This window comes from Euleptes europaea, unplaced genomic scaffold, assembly GCF_029931775.1.
Source record: "Euleptes europaea isolate rEulEur1 unplaced genomic scaffold, rEulEur1.hap1 scaffold_33, whole genome shotgun sequence".
Classification (NCBI taxonomy): domain Eukaryota; kingdom Metazoa; phylum Chordata; class Lepidosauria; order Squamata; family Sphaerodactylidae; genus Euleptes; species Euleptes europaea.
Window position 1 is genome coordinate 9086 of NW_026612275.1, and position 16485 is coordinate 25570.

At 41.0% G+C, this 16485-nt stretch overlaps 1 protein-coding gene across 1 annotated transcript in view; it reads right to left on the minus strand.

The window, feature by feature from the left end:
* Nucleotides 1-9507: 9507 nt before the first annotated feature.
* Nucleotides 9508-16485, minus strand: part of LOC130493110 (zinc finger protein GLIS3-like) — a 113003-nt gene continuing 106025 nt past the window's right edge. Inside the window, exon 4 of the mRNA XM_056866862.1 lies at nucleotides 9508-9561. Coding sequence (XP_056722840.1) covers nucleotides 9508-9561 — 54 coding nt within the window. The remainder of the gene's footprint in view (nucleotides 9562-16485) is intronic.

The window sequence follows — 16485 nt, forward strand, 5'->3', positions numbered from 1 at the left end:
GGTGCCGTGAATCCTAATTAGAAGCAATAATATTTTATTGTTGGTTCAGATAAACTTGTTTGTATAGTTGCATGCTCTTAAAAGTGCCTTAAAAGTAATTTGTAAAACTATGAAGTTGTTAAAATTCTGGTCCCAAATAATATGAGACAGATTAGGTAAAAATAGCATCTTCTGAAAGGCTGACTTGGTGGAAAGGCCATAAAAACAAGGCTTTGGAAACAATAAAAAATGTGAGTGTAAAGTTTTAAAGACATACACATCTAAAGATGTATAGTTAAAAGTATAGGCTCAAAGACAATGAGTAAACTCTTGTACAGGAAACAAAACAGTGCTAATAGCCATAAGAGGGTTGCCAGGACAAGAAAGGCACTGTCAGTGACACCATGGTCATTTATGCATGGGTACTTGAACTCACGTTCACCCCCTATCTGACTCGGTTTTTCCTTGGAGTTCTGCATATGTTTTCCTTCCATTAGAAATAACCAGCCCTTGCAATGTCTGGGTCTTCCCATTCTTCTGTTAACGCGACTCTTCCCTCTCCCCTGAGCTCAGACCGGGTGAAATTTCCATGCAGAAGGCAAAGCACAAGCCACAGGAAGATTGGCATCTCTCACAACCAATCACAAAGCAGCGTGTAAAGAGGCGGGGATTCAAACGCTTCCCCAGGGCTCTTTCTGAGCAAAAGAAAGGCTTTTAAAAACTGAGGCTTGGATTTCTCCCCCCCCCCCGCCTTTCTTTCAGATTGCTTTGTTTTTAAAATGCTTTTTTATGCGGCAATTGGGTTTTGGGGTGGGGAATCTTCTCTCACAGTGAGCACTGCAAAATAAGCCAATTACAAAGCATCATTTAAAAGGGCGGAACTTGATTTGAGCTTGGAGAGAGCTTGGTGCGGAGATTCCCGAATGGAAAGTGTTGGTCTAGCCAGCAACGAATCTCAGGTAAAACTCCCATACATAAATGACCCATGAGATCATTTCCGGGGAAACCCAGAAGTGACATCAGACCTCTCTAGGAATTATCAGAAAATCTATGGTAAAATTAAAGAGTTTCCAATGATTCCTAGACAGGCATGATGTCACTGCTGGGTTTCCCCTAAAAGTGACGTCACACCATTGGCACAATGGCAATTTTTTATACCCCCCCCCCGCCAACGGCTGCTTCATGTGGCAGCAGGGAGAGCAGGTTGCCAGTGGGACGTCTACTGCCATAGCAAGAGACCTGGAAACCCTGAACAGTCAAAGCTAGATGATGAGTTAAATAACACTATAATTCTATTTTTCATGGAAAAGAATCCTATAGCATACAGCATTTCTCCTGCAAGTCTCCTTTACTGGATAAAAGAAAGAGAAGAATCATCTCCACACCTGATAACTATATGTTCAAGCAGATTGCTTGGGGCTGCTTTACTTGCGAAATACACTAGGGTTCAAAAATTCATTTTCATAGCTGTATTATGGGCTGGAAAATATGAGCTGTACAGAGTTGTAAGCCTTGAACTAGACTCAACATTATGTGATGTTTATAGCTAGTTATCCTTGGAGATGATTCTACAATTGTATAACGCTCAATGATGCAGTCAAAAGTCAAATCAATTTCTTTTGTGCATGAATGCATTCATGAAAGTATTCTAAACATGTTCATAAAGACTTATTATGATTTGATTTTATCCCTTGAGCCAGTGCCAGTTTACGACCAAAGAAATGTGAGGAACAAGAAAATATTTTTTTACAGCTTTCACACAAGTATTCTTTTAGATGAGCAGATGGGTAATATTATTTTGCAGGTAATAAAATGGCATTTTATTTTAAAAATTATAACTCAGGTGCATCTCTAAATGATTTGCTTATGATTTTCAACTTTGTGATTGCCTGTTACTCTTTAAACTAAGGGCCAAACAAAATGCCGCTATTTAAAGAGTTGGGTCCAGAGATTTTGCTGCTCCACATGGAGTATCTGTGCAGCAAATTCAGGGAAATTTCTCCTCCACCCAGCTCCAGCACAGTTTCTGTATGGAAACATAGAGTGAGGGACTACTTGTGGTTTGATGAACCCTGTCTACTCAGGAAATCTGTAAGAGTAGACTTCTCCCTCCACCTGGACTGCCAGGAAGGAAATGTGTTGTTTGGTCCTTTGCCACAACTGGAAGAATCTGGGACAGCAGGACAGGGAACCCTCCTTAATGCTATAGATATTTACATTGCCGTGCTATATGCACTCATAGCTGAAGGGAAAAAAAGAGGTACAAAATGGTACTGGATCATCCTGACTTCCAGAAGAAGAATGTGATCTCATGAAGGGAAATATTTAGGTAAACACCTTTGAACAAGTGCTTGTGAGAACTTTAGTAGTGGAGTGAATACAGCACAGTTCTGGATATAGGAAGACTATGTCTTCAGGTGGTATCAGCATAACAGTTGCCCTGTCAGACAGGATCTGTACCACTAGTCTGGGAGGGAGCAGGAACCAAAGGAGTATGCAATAATCCCAATTGTACTAGGGGATGACAACTGGAAACTTTTTTGGGAGGGGGGGTATGGTTTTTAATGTCTTCTTGAAAACCCCTGTCTTGTAAATTTGGCTACCAGAGGTCTAATGGTCTTAGACAGTTGATCCACAATACACACAGAGGGGTATATTCGCCAGTCTCAGAACCAAGCTGAAACCCATAAGTGTGTTTATTTGTTTGTTTAATTCTAATATTATTTCATTTCATTTTGAAGCCACAAGGTAGATACCCTAAGATCCAGTCCAGTAACTATGGTGATCAAAAAGATTATTTTAAAGAACCGATTTACACTTGTAGATAAATCGTGCAGCTACCAGAGACCGAAAGGCCACCAGCCATTGAGTCACTAAGGGTTTGGAGAAAAATCATTCAAAGTAGCTGCAAAGAATGCTATTCTTTGAGTAGGTAGCAATTGGGATTACAGAAGAACAACTAGCAAACCCAATGACCCACAGGGATGAGGACGCGACAGACAGGCAAAACTGCAGGACTGGTAAAATTAATTGTCCAACAGCCAATAATCCAATTACGGATCTACAGCGCCACCTGCTGATGGCAGGAGAACAAGTTCAACAAGCCTGTAACATACTAGGGCCAGTTAACATAATTGTCCTTAGGTATAGGACTACAACCAAAAAGGCCTCCCAGGCAATAGAGGAAGGACTTTCAAAAAGGGAAGTTTCCTGAAAATTGGGCACCTGTGGATCCATATTAAGGAGCCTGAGGCCCTGTCAGGGTCCCTTATCAGCATTTTCCCTTATCAAAGAGAAAAATACTTAGAGTAAAAACTTGGGTGTTCTTAAATAAAGGGGTTCATTTGCAGTGCAATATAGAGACCTCAGGAGCAATTAACTCAATATGGAGGGAACCTGGTGCATTGGATGGTTAAGAGCCCCATTCAGCACCTAGCACTAACGCACCCCGGAGTTAGCATTTATTAATCTGTAGTCATGCCACCTGAAACGTCCTTGGGAAGTCAAACAACCTGTGAGTTGAGGGAATTTTCCCCTGATGTTGGGTAAACACAGTATGCACAGTAAATGCAGAATGCAGAGGACTTATCAGAAAATGTACGTAAGTTACTTAGGCTAATTACAGCCCTAACATTGAAAAGTATTCTTCCCTTAATGGGAGATTCAGTGCTCCTGCCAAGAGTCAAAGGGGTAGCCCCAACAAACCCAGGAAAAAAATGGGAACCTAATAGATGTGTCTCAGCAACCATCAACTAGGTGAGGGATACTGTAAGAGGAATCCAGCATCCTCCTTTCAGCTTCATATAGATTTTCCACCTTCTAGGTGAAAGCTTGGCTATAAAAAGAAGTAAGCCAAATCTATACCACATAGGCTTCGCATAACACAACTCCTTGTCAGATCCGAGTTCGAATTTGAGGGAGAATATCAAATCTTCCAAGCCTATGCCATCCAGATTAACTGTTTTAAATACAGCTGAACAACCCCGTGGGTGAGATAGGCAGGAACTCTCATGGGTTGCATATGAGATGAAATGTCCCATGAGCCCTCCTTCCTTGATGCTGAGGTGGCCATGTAAATCGACTTCAAGGTCGGTGGGAAGACACTTGTCACAGAGAGGATGAGTGTCTATACACCCATGGGGGTATATGCATTCCAGCAGGAGTCCCAAGAAGAGGCTCTGGAAACATAAGGGGGGGGGGGTAACGGAACATGGCTGAGAAGCCTTCCCCACATGCTGGACAATATTTCAGCCCAAGCTTGCTTACCCCACCAGCGACGGCGATGCCTGACGTCGAGGGAAGCGGTGGGGGGGGGGGCTGCAATGCCGAGACTCCTCCCCTTCTCCGAACAGATGCCGCCTTGGCAGCAATAGACGGTTGGCATGGAGGCAAACTCGAACCTGCTCGTCTCGGCACTGAGTAGGAATCGGTGTATGACGTCGACAAGAGCCAGGTGCCTGTTGTATTGGTGCATCAGAGGCGAGCCAACGTTGAGGCTTTAACACCGGGAGGAGTAGGTGTTCCCACCTCCTTGGAATTGTTCGACCTCGAGACCTCCTCTCTGCACGTCATGGGGGACTGATCCCCTAGTGCTGTAGACTAGCAGGCTTTCCACGTAGTCTGTTGACGTTGAGGCATCATCCATGCACGTCATGGGGGCCAGAGCCCCTAGCACCACAGTAAAACGGCTTCCTATGCAGCCTTTCGACTTTGAGGTCTCATCCATGCATGTCATGGGGGACAGAACACTGAGCCCCTAGAGTAACTGTACAGTGGCTTTTCTCAGAGCCTGTCGACTTTGAGGTCTCATCCATGCACATCATGAGGGACGGAACACCGAGCCCCTAGTGCAGGGGTCAGCAAACTCATTAGTCAAAAGAGCCAAATATCAACAGTACAACGATTGAGATTTCTCTTGAGAGCCAAATTTCTTAAACTTAAACTATATAGGTAGGTACACTGTTTATTAACTTAATAAACTTTAATTAAAGTTTTAAGTCTTAATTAAACTATAGGTACACTGAATAAAACTTGATATCATACTTAATAGTTATCTTATTTATTGATAAAAATTAAATTGTAAGTCCCTGCCATTTCCCCCTCCCCGTCCAGAGTCCTCGTCTGGAGGCCTGGTCTACCACCATAAAAGCCTATTGGTAGACCTGGCCTCCGGCTGAGTCCCGTTGGGAGGCCAGGTCTACCCATTGGCTTTCTTAGCAGTAGACCTGGCCTCCGGGGGCCCATAGAAGCCAATGGGTAGACCTGGCCTCTGAAGGGGGACTTTTTCCCCTCCTCGGAGTCCAGGTCTACTGCCAAGAAAGCCAGTGGGTAGACATGGCCTCCCAATGGGACTCAGCCAGAGGCCCGGTCTACCAAAGGAAGCCCGCCCCGCCCAACAGCTGATAGGCGGAGGGGGGGCCAGGAACCGCCGAGCCGCCCGCCCAGCAATTGCGCGGCTAGAGGGGAGGGGAGGCTTTAGACTCCCAACCATTGAGGGCAAGGGAAATGGGGACCTGGCCATTCTCCACGGCGGGGGGGGAGACAGCGCACCTGCTTGCCCGCTCTCTCTCTCTCAGGTGCGCCGGCTCCGCAGACCGGCTGCCGGCGCAAGCGGGCGCAAGAGCAGGGGCTTCGAACCAAGTTCAGAGAGCCGCACTCAACGGGCCAAAGAGCCGCATGTGGCTCTGGAGCCGCAGTTTTGAGACCCCTGCCCTAGTGCAACCGTACAATGGCTTTCCTCAGAGCCTGTCGACCTAGAGGTCTCATCCATGCACGTAATGGGGGACAGAACCCCTAGTGCTGCAGCATATCCAGTCATTATCACAGTCTTTGGGTCTGAGACCTGTAAAGCCGGATTTTCTCACAGACATTCGAACTGGAGCAACACAGCCTGAATGACTTGTAAAAATGAGAAAGAGACAAGATTAAAACAAGCATCTGAAACAGAACAGACCATTAATTTGTGGCATACTCATTCTGCGTTTGGCAGAATTGTTAAAGAAAGCCATATTGGCAAAACAGACATCAAATGCTGAGAGAAAATTTTTTCTGAGGTAGAAGAAAAGACACACGTTTCTCAAATAGAATTATTATTAATAATTAATAAGCATTATTAATTTGTACCATACTTATTGTACATTTGGCACATTTGTTAAATAAAGCCACATTGACAAAAGAAAAGAAATCAAATCCTGAAGAGAAGACTCTTCTAAAGTGAAGGAAAAGACATAAGTCTCTTTAACAGCACAACACATCGTTATTTTGTGCTATAATCCTTTCATATTTGGCACATTTGTTACATAAAACCATATTGGCAAAAAGGAAATAAAATCCTGAAGAGAAAACCTTTTCTGAAATAAAAGAAAAAGCACAACTTTCTCAAACGTAACAACAGTCATTATTTTGTGCCACACTATTTCTACATTTGGCACAGAAATAAGATCATATTGGCAAAAAAGAAATAAAATCCTGAAGAGAAATTTTCTCTGAGGTAAAAGAAAAGACGCACTGAAACAAAGCTAGTGCTCTCTCCATGGCGGCGAAGAGAACTGAGGGAGGAGCGCTCCTCCCCCCTCTGTCACATGACCATTGGGCAGGAAGCCGGCTCGCTTTTGGCCTGGGATGGAGGGGAGGGGGAGCGCTCCTGGCGCTCTGAAGCTCCTGAAAGCTTTCTAGTCAGTTCTCCACGGCAGGCCTACGCAAGAGCAGATCTCATGAGGGACTGCACAGAAGCCACGAAGATGAACCTTCTTTCATATCTGGTGTAAGACTGTGAAGAAATACTGGATTCAAGTTCATAAAGAAATGCAAGCAATGTTAAACATTAAGATTGCTTTGGATCCTAAGTACATGCTACTTGGGATAACACCAGCAACACTGGAAAAGGTGTTTGAGGAATTGTATAGATATGTGGTCACAGCCAACAGAATGGTACTAGCCATGAAATGGAAATCAGATGGTCACAACATAGAAAAATGGAAGAATAAATTGGCAGAATATATGGACCAAAAGGGAGACAGAGTAACAACTTCTGTCTGAATGTCTCCTGAGGTTTCATCTGTTTACACCGTTTCTTAATATTTTTTCTCCTTTTGTTGAAATTGGTTTAGATACTTAGAGTGAAATTGCTTTGAAGTTGCCCAGAAGAGAGACTGTGGGAGTTTTTTATTTTGAGATAAGATATGCTTGCTAAACTCTTATGACTCAGCAACTGAGAGGGGTTGATATCTCTGAGTGGCTACAGCTGGAAGGCTGCTTAAAGACGCTGTTGAAACATCTAAATTAGGACTGCGAGTCAGTGCTTATAACCAGCTATTTGATAAGTTCTGCTTTTAGCATGGATAATACTTTTATAGAGACTGTAATAAGGAAAGACTGAGTTGCCTTCAGATTTGAGTCCTGACCTATTACCCAGACTGGTGTTTACTTAATCTGGCCATTTGGTAAAAGTGTCACTATCTAGCACAATGGGTGCTGGTAAAAGGGTCGGAAAATTCCCAGTTCTGGTCTTTGACAATTTCGTTCCTCTGTTACAAAGTTACAAAATCTTAACTCCTCAATGGAAGTGGACAGAACACGGGAAACTGAGTCAGCAGGTTCATCTCAGCAAAACCTGATACAGTAGTCTGATTCAGCTAATCACCCGTTACAGAACCTTCTCTTCTTGAAAACTCCATAGAAGAGAACTTACTTAGCTCCTTTTCAGCTCTTCCACCCAAAGAACAAACAGTGATTACTTCTAGGTTATGTAAGCCTTGTAAAAAATTTATGTTGAAAAGTGTATCGCCTTGCTTCACTTGCAAAGTTTTGCAACCCTAGCCAGGAAACACTGCCCTCTAGAGCGAGGTGCTTATTACAGGGGAGTGTTTCTGGCCTGGCAACAGGCAGTGGAAGAAGAGGGAGGTGCTTACTACAGGGGAGGCTGGGAAGAGGTTTTGAAGCCTGGCCTGAGGGAGACTCAGCTAGAGGAGAAGCTGAGGATTTTCCTCCTGTTGTTGTGGGGAATTTAAGAAGACTCTCCAGAGAAGAAAACAGCCGGGGACACAGAGAACACCAGCTGGCAGAAGAGTGGCCATTTTCTGGACTGAGTCTTTGATCCTGAGTATCACTGGGACTTTGCTGTGACAGTGAGGAAAAGTGGTTTCTCTCAGGAACTGTGAGGAAAGTGGAACCTATCTGCAGCTTGAGAGCCAGAACGCAGAGACTAAACAGACTTCCTTCCCTTTGCCCACTGACTTTGGGGGGGGTTAACATAATGGTTATTCTCACTGTTTGTTTCACACTCCTAGCCTGTGAACACACTAGCAACTTACCTTGCAATTTCAACGTGTCCAGAACACAAGAATCCAACTTGACTTTAAATTTCTGTTCCCACCGCGCTGCCTTTCTTCACTGCATGTGATAAGCCGGGATCAACGGGCTCCCACACATGCCCAGTCGGCGCTGGAATCAAGAGGACGGTGATTGGTCCAGCGTCCCTTAGGGAGGCGGGAGGAGTGGGGTGGTTGGCTGGCAGCTGGAAGTGGGCTGGCAGCAGGAAGTGGATTCAACACTGATTGCATGTTCCCACTGTAAGGCTCCCGGTGAGGAAGACGCTTCATTTTTTTACTTCGCCGTATAAGCGGATCCTCTTACCGCGGAGAAATTGCACTCTGATGACGCTTCGGAGATCCTTCGAACAGAGTAAGTGTGAACATGCAAGGAAAGCCCGCAGAAGTTGGCGCCGCAAACGCCCAGTGCGGTCATGGCCCTAGTTTGACTTTATTGCTCCCCTCCCCTTTCAATAAATGGTATTTGTTTAAGCAGTTCAAGTGTTCCGTGTTTTGAATGGGGGCATCTACAAATCCTGTGGTCATTAACCTGGCCCTTTTTACAGCAAAAAGGGTTACAGTTAGAACAGCTAAGAATTAAACTTCTAAAAACAAAACGTGACTCATCACAACAGGAGGCATCTTTACTTTTACCAAACAGCACAACTGTGACCAGCAAAATTAAGACAATCCCTACGATATCTCCTATGCCAACTATGTTAAAGATGGGTGAGTCAAGGAACTCAAAGGAGTATATAAATAGAAACCTGCAGAAGGAAACCAAGCACAAAACCTCCAGCATTTCACCAGAGGTCTCTATAGATAATCAAACTAAACTGGAAGATGGTATATCCATTAAGAACGGATGTATATTTGTGGACTCAACAGGTGTTCTAAATAAAATATCAACTATCAACTGACAACTAAAAATCTTATCCTGGAACCTGGGGGGCTGGAGAAATAGGCTTCATGATCCAGATTTCTTAATTTTTTTGCATACTTATGATATTCTTTGCTTTCAGGAAACGTGGATCCAAAATTCTGATCCTCCATTTATTCAGGGCTATAGGTCCTTTCATGTGCCAGCAACTAAAACACATGCAAAACTAAAACACACGCAAAAGGTCGTGGGCGGGGTGGATTGGTAACTTTTGTCACAGTTGATTTAAAAGTGGAAATACAAGTCTTAGAGAACACTTGGAATAATAACTTTCAGACTTTACCGATCAAACGTTTCAGTTTCGGAAGCTTGTGTATATCCCACGTAGGGGTCCTGCACCACAAGAAAAAAGGAGAATTTGGGAGTCCTTAACTGATTTTTTTTAATCAATGAGTCTCCACCCAAAGCTTCACATTATATTATGTGGAGATTTTAACACAAGAATTGGGTTGAGTGGCTCAGATGATAGAGCCGGCTTGACAGCTCATGTTAATCCTTTAGCTCGTTCCGCAAAGAATGTGGTGATTAACAAGTTCGGACAAATATTTCTGGAGCTGTTCTCACTGAATAATTTATATGTATTGCATGGCACCATGTTCGATTCATTAGGGGGGACTTTCACCTATCTATCAACCTGTAGGGCAAGTACAATAGACTACATTGCCATATCCAATAGTTAAATAAATTTGGTGGTTAAGTATGAGGTTTTTGATTTTTATATGAGTGACCATTGCCTGCAGAGTTTGTTGCTTAAAACCAAACCTAACATCTTAATGAGGCCAGCTCTGGAATATGCAGAGCATATAGTCCCTGGTTTCAGGAGACTTAAATGGTTGGAGCATTTACATAACAAATTATTCCTAATATTTTACAAATCCAGAATTAGAGCTACTGAGATCAGCTCTAACACACAATGGCACCAATGCCATAAAAATATGTGATGCCATCAATAATTACTTCAAGCCTCTATTAATAAATAATAGACCTATAAAACCAGTATTATATGTTAAAAATGGTTGGTATGATAATGAGTGCAAAGCATCTAAGAAAGAACTAGTTTCTTTAATGAGGCAGGTGGGGAGGAGTTCAGATGGGACACTGATGTCTTGTGTTTTAAAACTCAGGACTCAGTATAAAAATTTACTCAAGCAAAAGAAAATGGAACACACTAAACCTCTGTGGAAGGAGTTGGAGCGAGCAGTAGGGGATCAGCATTTTTGGGAACTGGTCTCAAATAGCACCCTGACCTGGATGGCCCAGGCTAGCCTGATCTCGTCAGATCTCAGAAGCAAAGCAGGGTCAGCCCTGGTTAGTATTTGGATGGGAGACCACCAAGGAATACCAGGGTTGCTGTGCAGAGGAAGGCATTGGCAAACCCCCTCTGTTAGTCTCTTGCCATGAAAACCCCAAAAGGGGTCACCATAAGTTGGCTGCGACTTGAAGGCACTTTACACACACACACTCAAATAGCACAAGGAATTTTTCCAGTCAGATTGATGCGCATATTTCAGGGAGAGTATGGTTTCTGTATTTTAGCAATGTCTTTGGTACTCAAACATTGCCCTCTGCTGTGGACAGTCATCACCAACAGAATCTCCTTTTGGACTTTTTGGGTCTTCCTGAATGGGCTCCAGTCTCGGAGTCTGAAATTAGGGCCTTAATTGCCTCATTAACTTCTGGAAAATCCCCCAGGGAAGACCTAATACCCCCAGACTTATATAAAGTTTTTTCCAACTGGTGGTCTCCAGTCTTGGCTAGAGTTTCTTCACAGATTAATGAAACAGGAGCTATCCCCCCTGGGTGGAAATAAAGTATTGTTGTCCCTATATACAAAAAAGGGGATAGAAAGGCTCCACAAAATTATAGGCCAATAAACTTACTCAATATAGCGGCCAAGTTATATGGTAAATACCTTCTGCCTAAACTAGAAGACTGAGTGGCAGAGAACCATATAATACATCCTGTACAGGCGGGATTTAGAAAAGGTTCCAGCACCATTGATCAATGCCAAATTCTTTATCAACTGGCCCACTCTGGAGTAAATAGTCCGACGAAAGCCCTATACGTTGCCTTTGATGGTTTGGCCGCCTTTGATTCTATTAATAGATCCCGTCTTTGGTTAAAGCTAGATATGAACATCGATAAGCTGCTGTTATTTTTGATACATGAGCTACACACTTATACTTTCATCCAAATCAGCGTAGAAATCTCTGGTTCCCTAACTAATAAAATCCCAACTTGTAAGGGCATGAAACAGGTGTGTGTGCTGGCCCCTTTAATGCTTAACCTGTATATAAATAATGTTGTGGAGAGTCTATCTGGCCTGCAATTTGTTCCACCCACCTTGGGACAACAAAAATTTTCAATCTTGTTATATGCAGACGATATGGTCCTAATCTCCTTGACCAAAATAGGTCTGAGAAGATCATTACAACTACTGGGATTGTTCTGTAAGGAAGAGGATATTAACATCAACTTTGGGGAAACAAAAGTAATGGTTTTTAGGAGGAAAAGAGCAAAAACATCTTCCTGGAACATTCTGGGCAACCCAATAGCACAATGTAGCAAATTTAAATATCTTGGTGTGAAATTTAAGGAGACTTTAAATTGGAAGGACCATTTGGCCACAGTGAAATCCCCAGCGTTAAGGATAGCGGGGTCTATTCTGAGCTTTTATTACTCAAAAGGAGGGCATTTAAATGATCCAGCTTTGAAACTGTTCGAAAGTAAGGTCATCCCTCATCTCCTTTATGGAGTTGAAGTGTGGGGGTGGAATGAGGATAATTTATCAAGCCTTGAAATAATCCAAAACCAATTTCTAAGGTGTATTTTAATTCTTCCTAGAGGGTCTCCAGCAGCCCTGATGAGAGCAGAAGTAGGATTGCCTTCTCTTAGGGCCTGGGCTCATTTAGCAGTTTTAAAATCTTGGAAGAGAACTAATTTACTTGGACCTAATTAATTACGCCAACAATCTTTTATCTTATTGTTATCCAAAGATTTTTGAATAGTATTCTCTTAAAATACTCCATCCCAGATGACCTTCTAGAAGTCTCAAGTGATAATCACCAGTTTAGAGATTGAGATTATAAGGCTGATGCTTTGATAGATCATTCAGTAATCTTAAAATCTAAAGGAGCACCATGGTATAAACTAATTAAAAATTACCACTCTAGAACCCTCTACCTAGTTAATATCGTAAATGCTAACATTAGAGCATCTTTTACTTCATTGCGTTTCCAATCCATGCCAATGGCATTACTGACTGGTAGATATTCTCGATTACCAAGGGAACAATGCGTGTGCATTTGTGGATCCTCAAAACTGGCTTACCTCATTATATCCTTTTTTGCCCCCTGTATGATGGTCCTAGGGCCAAATATTAGCAGGAATATTATCTGTTGTTATGGTATATTCAGATGAGGAGAAAATCAAATTTCTGCTGACTGACATCGATGCTCATGTAACACATAGGGTTTCTTTGTTTGCCGTAGCAGCAAAGAAAATAAGATCTAAGGTTTCTGAAGGAGTTATTAAGTTTAAAACAGTGAATGAGGACATTCTGGTATCTGTTATAATATTTTAATTGCTCGTTTATTTTATTTATATTGCTGTATTACCATGTTTTAGCCAATCGTATGTATGTATGTACTACTGTTTGTTGTATTACTGTGTTTTAGTTATTTGTGATGGACAACGACCATATACAATACATTTTCTTCTTGGCAGAATATACTGTCATGGCAAAACTGACCAATTTAGTAAACAAAAGACCTAGGCCATCTATGCAGGGTCGATTTTGATGCTCGCTCAAAGCTGCTTTTTTAAATGCGACCTTTAAAATGACTATTCATCATCCCGACACAAGAGGAGAAGTCAAACAAATTCCACCCCCCCACATTCGCCTGCTTCTTTGTTTGCATAGCTATTAGCAATGGTCGTTTAGCTAAGCCGCAGCTGTGATTCTGCATGCTTCTTTCTGGAAATTCTTCGATGTGGGGGCGGAGCAAACACAAAGGGTCGAATTAAAGGGGCTCTTAAGTAATGCGAAGCAGGTATGCGCCGAAATAGAATGACAGTTCAGCGTGAAGAAATTAAAAAAATATGTGGGGCACTTCAGCCTGGAATGCGCTGCTAGTTACCAAGCATAAACGCCCCTAGAGAAGAACTGTTTTTAAACAATTGTTTTTAAATTCTTGGAGGCTTTATTATGCATATGTGAAAACAGTCTAAGTTGTGAGGAGTTCAATATGAATAATATTAAAAATGTGTTTTTAAAGGTATTTTTGTTTCGTTTAAAAATATATAGAAATAGAGAATATATCTATCACATTTTATAATGTTAGAGGTTAAATTGGGATAAAAGACATATTCCCACACAGTATATATACTTTTTCTTCTACATAATTGAACAGTGGATGTAATATTTTTGATGTATTATTGTACTCCCTATTTCCCCTCATCCCTTTTCTTTTACGTTCGCTCCTTTATTCTGTTGAAAATTTATATATAGAAAGAAAAGCTTGTAAAGTCCTCTCTGTGGCTGGCCTGCACCTGCACAGTCCCATGTGGGAATGCACAGAGGCCCCAATGATAAACTATCCATTTTAACAAGATTTGTACACCCCCCCAAAAAAGATAATTTGTGACAGCACAGCAAAAAGTTCAGTCCATACAAACTATACAATTAATAATATACTTATATAATTATTCAATAATATTCAGAATGTATTAGTGAATAAATGTTAATACTTTTTCATCAACATTTTCCATAATAGCTATAGTTGAAAAGTAATTAAGCCCAAATTTGAAAATTGCATTTTCTGAAAGTATTCAAAGCCGTATTTATGAAAATCTGCACAAACCTCAGCATGCACATGCAAATTAGCAATGAAAGTGCATGACTTACAAATAAGCTATACCACTATATAAAATGTCCTGTATCGATGCAGAAGTCAAAAGATCCCACACATCATAATAGAAGATGAGTTTTTTAAGTTGGGGTCCTTGTTGCTTTTTAGCTATGGCTACTGCAAAAGATGCTGGATGAAACATGTTTGGTGGTTTTATTCATGGACACATTTGCAATATTAGTGAACTGAGTTGAGTGAATCAACCAGTTTTATTTAGTGAAACTAGTTTTTGAGAGATGTATTAAAGTTATTTTAACTGGGACACCAACCTTCTATATTTGGTAAAATATATAAGTCGCTAATCACTACAGATAGGTCATGATTTCTTTTCAGTCTTAAGACAACTTCCATCAACACAACACAGTCATCACTCAAGGCCAATAAATATAGAATATTTGCTGGGAGAAGAGGTCTAGAGCAAGAACCTAATGAGTAGGTTTATGTTCCTTAGATATCCTCAAAATTGTTTTAATCATGGTGTTAGAAATCATAAGAGCATAAGAAAAGCCATGCTGGATCAGACTAAGACCCATTATGTCAAGCAGTCTATTTGACTTTGACTATTTGCTATATAACACACACACACACACACACACACACTGCTATAGAGGTCAAATTTTCCTTTTTCACATTTTGTGGTCATTTATCTTGACTTTCTTGTCCTCAACCCTAATAAATGAAGCAAGTGATTAACTTGAAGTCCTTTGAAAGTTTAATTTAAAGACACAGAATAATAACTTTAAACTATAGTTAAAACCTTTACTTTAGGATCATGTGTTATACGATTTTATTCTATTTTTAATCGTTTTTATATGCTTGATTGTTTCAATCATATTAGATAGAGTCAAGGATAATAAAAAAATACTTTTAAAAATTACCCTTCAAACCTGCATCTGAATGTGTATTAATACCCGATAATATTCCTGTCAAAAATTTTATCCCTGGGGCCAGCATACTACCCTTCAAAAATATTATTAGCAGCAAAAACTTATTGACGATGTTTCTTATAATACAATAATAAATAGGATATTTCAGCAATATTCTACTGTTTGTCTATGAAAATGTGAACAGAGCAGAAGATATTTCAATATTCCTGCAGAAACATATTTTTCCCCATTCTACCGGAGTTATTACTGTGCTTGTCATTTGCATAAAACACACAGAATGCTACTTAAATACTATTCATTTGACAGCTGAACTTAAGAACAAAAATAATAATTTTATAAAAATGAACTAAGTTCATGGGGAAAATGGGAAGAGTGAAAACAATTACATTAACCACATTCATAAGATTTTCCCATACAGAAATCCTGAACCTGGAAGAATGTACATATCTGCAAATTGTCATGAACAAAAGACAAGAAAAATTCCAAAACCTTCTACTGCCACCAATTGGTATTTCCTGTTGAAGTTCAGATCATGTTATAAGATCATCTGCTATTTCTTTTTTTTTTTAAGGGATATGTGTATAATGATGTACACAATTCAATAACAGTCTCATTATTAAAGTGTATATAGTAAAGCTATGTATTAATGCAGTCCTTAAAATTCATAAGCCAAAGTATTTGCCTTAAAACTAAAAGTGCTCTCCCAGTACAATCCTATACAGAGTTACTCCAGTCTAAGCCCATTGAAATGAAATGATGATAACAATAACAATAATAATAGAGAAATTGCTGCATTTAGGGGCATCCAGAAAGGACAAGCATGGCTGTTTCCACACCAAGATTTTTCTCTGCTATGGCTTCCAAACTGAAGAGCTTGGGGGAGGGAAAATCCACATGACATTGTGTTGTAATAATCCTCTGCCCAGGTTCTCCCCATCCTGAAAAAACTCTTCTCCAAACTTGTTTTATTCTCTTGTTTTTGGAACAACTCTGTCCAAGGCCATATTGTGGTGTCTGGAAGACGTGGCATACATTTTCCTGCCTTTGAAAGATCCCACCCACATTAATGTCATTTTCTCACTGTCAACCCATTGTGGGTGCCATTTCTCCACCATTTTTTTCCTGCAGAGACACCAGAGGACTTTTTGTGAGTTGTTACTATTGCACTGCTGCACAATAACATTATAACCATCTGTTGCCAATTATTTATTTCCATTTCAAAGTTTTAATTCTTCTGAATTCCCAGTTTCCATTTTAAAAAAAATACATTTCCAGCCCTTTTCATTGCAGAGATATAAGGGGAAACATGCTGGCAGTTTTGTCCAGATAGCATGGAAAGGAATTGGTAGGGGAAGCTGCAAGATAGCTGCTATGGGGTGAAAGTTTACTGTTCAGTCATTTGTTTCAAAGTCCACAATGCAGTAATAGACACTCTGAGCCCAGCCTTGGCTGGGACACAG